General features: G+C 37.2%; 1 protein-coding gene across 1 annotated transcript in view; it reads right to left on the reverse strand.

Annotated features, from left to right (window-relative positions):
* Positions 1–549: 549 nt before the first annotated feature.
* The window catches only part of LOC132141618 (semaphorin-4C-like), a 67,637-nt gene continuing 61,348 nt past the window's right edge, over positions 550–6,838 (reverse strand). Inside the window, exons 12-15 of the mRNA XM_059551304.1 lie at positions 6,737–6,838; positions 5,323–5,480; positions 3,791–3,882; positions 550–2,476 (exon numbers count right to left, since the gene is read on the reverse strand). The exon at positions 6,737–6,838 is cut by the window's right edge and continues 14 nt beyond it. Coding sequence (XP_059407287.1) covers positions 1,587–2,476; positions 3,791–3,882; positions 5,323–5,480; positions 6,737–6,838 — 1,242 coding nt within the window. The 3' untranslated portion in view covers positions 550–1,586. The remainder of the gene's footprint in view (positions 2,477–3,790; positions 3,883–5,322; positions 5,481–6,736) is intronic.

Consider the following 6,838-nt stretch of genomic DNA (forward strand, 5'->3'; position numbering starts at 1 on the left):
TTTGGCATGTTTGTGTGCTGCTGTGTGTCCCTGTGTTTAATTAGCAGCGTGTACGCATGTTGTGGACCCGCTATACTAACACACTCTCTAAATAACAAAGAAAAAACATTGCGCCAGACTTTAGACCAGGTTTGAGTTGCTCTATGGTGCAGTCTATTTTCAGCTCCTTAAAATAGCAATGCACCAGCAATGCACCTGAACACACCTCTTTTTATGACCAGCACACCCATGGGCACACAAATGGATGCAAATGCATTTGCTAATTAAACGACGTGGCGCTGGACGGGAAAATGCGAACGGCGCCGGACTGAAACAAGCAAACACACTTGCGCTGCGCCTTGCATCGCAATCGCGCCGGGTGTGTGATAGGGCCCTATAACTTATGGTTTTGGCAGGCCAGACGATTTTAGCGCAGACAAATAGAAAAAGGTTCTAATGTTTCACAATGTTAAAGTTTTTACTGCATTTTTGATCAAATAATTGCAGCCTTGGTGAACATAAGAGACTCGAAGACATGAAAAAAATAATCGAAGCAATTTTTGAACGGTAATGTATAGTTTTGAACAAACTAGGTCTCACGCCTTCATATAATTTCAATTCAAGTGAACATCCCAAATATAGGATTTGGTGTAGTCTAGTCTCACCTTTGTCTGATCAGCTGTAGCCTCTGCCATTTATTCTGGACTTCTTCAAAAAGTCCAGCTCCTTGTAGTCAGTAAAGAATCCCTTTCATGCAGAACAGTTCGGCTTCATAACATGAGCGGAGTCTACTAAACCATCTATATTCCATCATGTGGCTCCATTGACCTGCTTTATCATGTAGGCAAACCCGGGGTTGTACTTCATTTGGCAGTTCAAGCCAAATATATACAATAATGCACTTGCTGTCTTAGTACAACATTCTTTTGCATGCTACTAGCACTCGTAATCCTTTCACATTTCAGATGAGACTATCAATCGTAAAAGAAGAAGAAGAAATCCTTGCAATAAACAGACATGGAAAAACCTCACTATACATTAGTGCTGCAAGTCTCAGTACACATTCTCAGAAAAAAGACAATGTTTAAAAAAGTCACTGAGCTGTGAAGAAATAAAGGCAAAGCATTTGTTCATTATTCAAGTCTTGTTTCGGTTTTACAGCTCACTCGCGTCTTTAATAATTTCTACTCTCCTCGAGCGTGATTGTCATCAAGCTTTGATTTAAGTTTATGCATGTCCTCGTCTCCTCTCTCAAAGGGTGCAAAAAATGTGTCTGAGGCAAGCAACCTCAAGACCTCAAAAATAAACTCTCCATCCTCTTGCAGCTTGCCAAATGATTGGGATCTGTTGTCAGATCAGACTGACAGCTACATTTGGTACCTGCGTTTAGCCAAGATCAACACGAGGCCATGTCGTCTGGTCCTTTAAATACAGACATTTACAAAAGCTTGGTTGCGTGTTAATAATCCAAGGGAATGTCGTGAAGCACGATGGCCTCGCGGCACGTGAGATGGAAGTGCTGACAGAGAAGAAAGAGTTTGCGGATGAAGAGAGTTCCCAAAGCGGGAGGGAGGTAGGTGAGATTTTCTGTCGTTTTCCTGCGGGATTTACACAGAAGACTCCTCGGGATTGGCGTCGGGAAGCACGCTCCTCTGCTGCAGAGTTTTCCGGAGCTCTTCTTTGAATGGACTGGAGTAGTCGCTATCTCGGCCGCCCATTCCGATTCCCATTCCCACTCCCATGCCGGATCTCTCCTCTCCGGCCGTGCTCAGATTGAGCCGGATGTATCCGTTGGCGCTTGAGCTCCGGATGTTGGTGAGGCTCAATCTGCTTGGAGAGTGAATAGGCTGACCGGGAATTGCACTCGGCGATGCCGAGTTTCCAGTGGAGCACAATGCATGCCCAGGCACGATTTTTAGGGAGCCGTCCGAGTAGTAATAATTCGCCCCCGTTTCCCAAAAGCGATCTTCATCGTTTGCCATCTTGCTCGGCACAAATGATGGCCGACTTGGAGGCTCTTTGGGCATCGTAATGGGGTACACCAAAGTGCTCTCCAGTGGCTTCATTTCTGCACCTTTTCCCAGTGCCAACTTCAATCTTCTACGAAGATACAAAGATGCAATGAGCAGCAACAGACAAGCAGCACCCAAAGTGATCACCAGGACCCAGAACAAACTCATGCTGCCATCCGGAGCACGGGCCTCCATGAAGACCGGTGCGCTGGCTACCACCGCAACCTGGTACCTTTCTGTCTGGAACTTCACGCCTTGCTCCTCGGAGTAGCAGATGTAGCGGCCCGCTTGAAGGGACCCGGCTTGGGGAATGACGAGAGCGCGGAGGGCCCGGTCGAATCGAGGCCCCGGGGCCTCACCTTCCACCAAGGCAAGCTCACGTTCGTTGAGCTCCCAGAAAGGCTGGGCTAAGTTGGAAACCAGATGGCAGGGCAAAACCAGATCCGACCCAACAACCACAGTCACATTCCGCAACCTAGAATGATCTGGGGGGAAAAATAACAACAACAGCATTAATATATTTCAATTTTAAAATAATATTACATATAAATAAATGCATTACAGGCTTAATTTGTTTTTACATTTTGCATTTTGTTTCAGCAATAGTTTCTGCTAAAAATGTGAATGATCTGAGAAGAAAAAAGCAACATTAATATGATATTTTATTTTTTGAAGTTATAATAAAAATAAATAAAATTACATAAATGTAATAACAGTCTTAATTTTTTTTTACATTTTGCATTTTGTTTCATAAAAACAACAACAACAACAACAACATTAATATATAATCAAAATAAATACAATTAAATAATGTAATAATATAGTCAATTGTTTTTACATTTTGAATTTTGTTTCAGAAAAACAACAACAACATTAATATATGATATTTTATTTTTTTATTATAATAAAAATAAATAAAATAAAATAAATTTAATAATATAGTCTAACTTTTTTACATTTTGAATTTTGTTTCAGTAAGTTTCTGCTAACAATTTTCATGTTCTGGGGAGAAAAAAGCAACAACATTAATATATGATATTTTATTTTTTAAATAATAATAAAACTGAAAGAAATGCAATAATATAGTCTTAAATTCTATTACATTTTTTGCATTTTTAGTAATGGTTTCTGCTAAATATTTACCATTTCTCTTCAGCTATTGACAATGATAAAATTATTCTAAACAAAATCATGTTCTTTATAGATTTATTTCTTTTTTTGCATTGTTAATATTTGCTGGTATTATTTGTTTGTGTAATATTATTTTAATTGACAAAAAGTAAAGGTCATTTTAAAATGAAATTATTTGTAGATAATTATAATAAATAAATACAAATATATACGTTTATACTGTATTTAGGTCTCACCTTCATTAACATTACAAAAACAAAACAAAACAGGTAATTCATTTTCACTAACATCAATATAAATATGTTGGTTCATATAGTGCATAACATATTTATTAGACCACCAGTATTCACAGTACTATTTCTAATGCCAAAATATAATTATTATTTGATTGTGCCAGCTCAAATCTTTGCATACAAACGCAAAATCATTAAGACTACTGAGTTGTTTCATGCTTTTTATTTGCCTTATAAATGACAATACAATATTTAATTTTAAACAAGACAGATTCCTTAAATATTAGTGTTTTCTCTTATGCCATGGGGTCTAATAAATAAGTGTTTATTTCAATCATTTTTGCTTTTTTCCTCAGTAATCTGGTACACTTCAAAGTGATTGTGACCTCACTACAGGGGTCCAGGCCTGCAGGGGGCAGCGTGCGTCTGACGTACCAGGACTGGGGATGGAGAAAGGCTTCTCAAACTTGGCTTTTCCTCGGCTGAATCTCTCCAGCATGAGGTCCTGCGAGAGTGTGGATGTGGAGCTGTGGGGGGGAGCACAAATATTGAGGATGTGTCAGAAGACACACTGCTATAGGGATGCAGTTTAAGAGAGGGTCCTGTGGAGGAGAACAGAGGGCTGGAACGGGACAGGAGCGAGCAGCAGAGAAACAGAAATAAAATAAAGAGGAGAGCACAATGAGCAAAGCAGCGGATGGATGATAGTGAAAGGATGCAGTGTTGGGAAGATTACTTTTTAAATACATTTTAATAAACTTTAAAATAAAGGTGCTTCACGATGCCATAGAAGAAGCTATTTTTTTGTCTAAATGGTTCCAAAAAGAACATTCCACTGTTCCACAAAAGGAACCAAAAATGGTTCTTCAATGGCATTGCTGTGAAGCACCTTTATTTTTAAGAGTGTAGGTTACAGATTACAAGTTATTCTATTTAAAATGTAGTAAGTAGTGTCCAATTACTTTATTAAAGTATTGTAATTGATTTACATTTGATTACTTTTCTAAATTTCTAATGAATGCTTTTAACTCTAAATCATTTTGAAACATGTAAAGCATGCAGGGTTAACATTATATTAACACTCAAAACTAAACAAAATCAGACTTTAGCAGCTCTTTTTACTTTGAGATCGTTCTGAGGTCAAATACTGATTAAATAAATCATAAGTTATAGTTTAATAGCTATGTTACTGTTTTTGAAATCAAATCTTTGCATAGCTATGATCTATCTAACGATGTCTTAAAAAATGGTAGACTTTATTTTAAGGTTACACATGTTATGATGTACTTACTATTATAATAACAATAAATTATGCATAATTACATGCAAGTAACCTTAATCCTAACTCTAACCCATATAGTAAGTACATGTAGTTAATTAATATTTCTCAGTACTTAAATGTATAATTAACACTGCAACGAGGACACCTTAAAATAAAGTGTAACCAATAAAACATATGATCGCAAATAGGAAATAAAACAGTTAGCAATTAGCATGTGTCCTATTCTGTGTCCTGAAACATAGGTGTCTTATATTATAAAGCAATCGATGCAATTTTGGAAAAGAAGTCAATCAAATCTATGTGTGTGTGAAAGTATTCAGATGTAACCCTCCTTAACATTTCCATAAGTAACTGCAATTTAATTACACATTTTTTTCTAAGTAGCTGTAACTGATTACAGTAACGTTTCTTCTGGGTTACACTTTATTTAAGGTGTCCTTGTTACATTGTAATTATACATTTAAGCACGGAGAAGTATTGATTAACTACATGTACTTAGGCCTACTATAAAGTTAGAGTTCGGATTAGGGTTACTTGCATGTGATTATGCATACTTTATAGTGATTATAATAGTAAGTACATGTAACACGTGTAACAAAGCCACCTTGAAATGAAGTGTGACCTTATTTTATAACTAAATGACATAATAAAGCAGCAGAAGCGGCTCATAGATAGAAGAGCGTACCCCCGGTGGAGGTCGATGCGGACACAGGCGCGTCCCTCGGTGTCCCAGGCGCAGTATGGATCTCGGGACAGAAGGCAGTCTGGCTGTGAATGGTACCGGCTGCAGTTTGCCAAGGGCAGCTGAAGAACCTCCGAGCGGGAGCCAATGTACAAATACTTCTATGGACAGATTTGGGATTGAACAGTGTTGGGAAGGATACTTTGTAAATGTAATTGATTCCAGGTTAAACTAATTAAATGTAACAAGTAGTGTTATTTTTATTAAAGTAATGTTACTGATTACATTTGAGTACTTCAAAATTTTCTAAGGCATTTTGTCAACTGTTATTAACTTTCAAACATTTAATCCAAGCAGGGTTAACCTTACAGTAGAACTCAACACTGACTACTGTCAGAATAATATTATAATCATTTATAATAAAGCCTTGATTCTGATTGGCTGAGCCACGTTCAAAGCTGTTCTAAATTACTCTACAATGTAACATTCCCCTTTGTTTACATTTGTGTGTTGCTCGGCAACTACTTTGTTGCAACAACAACTGTTTCAGAGGAGCTACATTTTTTAGTGGATGAATACTATTGTTATTAATATCATTACACTTTATTTGCTCTGTTTTATTTTGTGAAACCTTACCACGTATATGGAATAACCGCTTTATAAAAGCCGTAAGCCCTGTGAAGCTGTGGTTTATAGTGAATTTATAACAGCTAAGGGGCTTTTAAGCCACGGCTTCACAGGGCTTACTGATTTAATTTAAAGCACAGCAACAAGATACAAGATACAGCTGTGAAACTGTTTTTGAAATCAAATGTGTGCATAGATATGACAAGAAACACTTGCATCTAACAGTGCTTTATAAAAAATAATAATAAAGCATACACATAAACCCAAATAGGAAATAAAACAGTTATCAAATAAGCATGGAATTAAAACTCCAGAAACATTAGTGTCTCGTATTATTTAGAGAATTTGGGAAAGAAATCAATTAAATCTGTGTGTGTGTGTGTGTGTGTGTGTGTCAATGTTCAAATGGAACCTACTTTGCACTCATTAACATTAACAGAATCTATAGTTACATGTAGCAGAATTATGTAATTTATTTACAAAGTAAGGTAAAGTACTGAGTAATATAACTTAACTACATGTACTTACTATATGGTTAGGGTTTGGTTTAGGGTTGCTTACATGTGGTTATGGATAATATATTGTTAATTATAATAGTAAGTGCATGTAACATGTAACAAGGACATCTTAAAATAAAGGGTTACCCGAAACACTGAGTGTTACCCCAAACCTGGGAATGAATAAGTAAAATGTAATCAGTTATCAGTGTATTCTGCTTCTGGACTCAGTTTGAACAGAAGGGGTTAATGCTAGTCAGGTGTGAGATCTGTGATGAGAGATGAGAAGTTACTTTGCTGTGTGAGATGGTGAGGCTGTCCACGGGCTGCTGTCGATCAAACAGCTGGATCTCTTCTATCACATGAGCCTCTGATCCCAGAATCAGCACACGCTG

This window comes from Carassius carassius, chromosome 5, assembly GCF_963082965.1.
Source record: "Carassius carassius chromosome 5, fCarCar2.1, whole genome shotgun sequence".
NCBI lineage: Eukaryota > Metazoa > Chordata > Actinopteri > Cypriniformes > Cyprinidae > Carassius > Carassius carassius.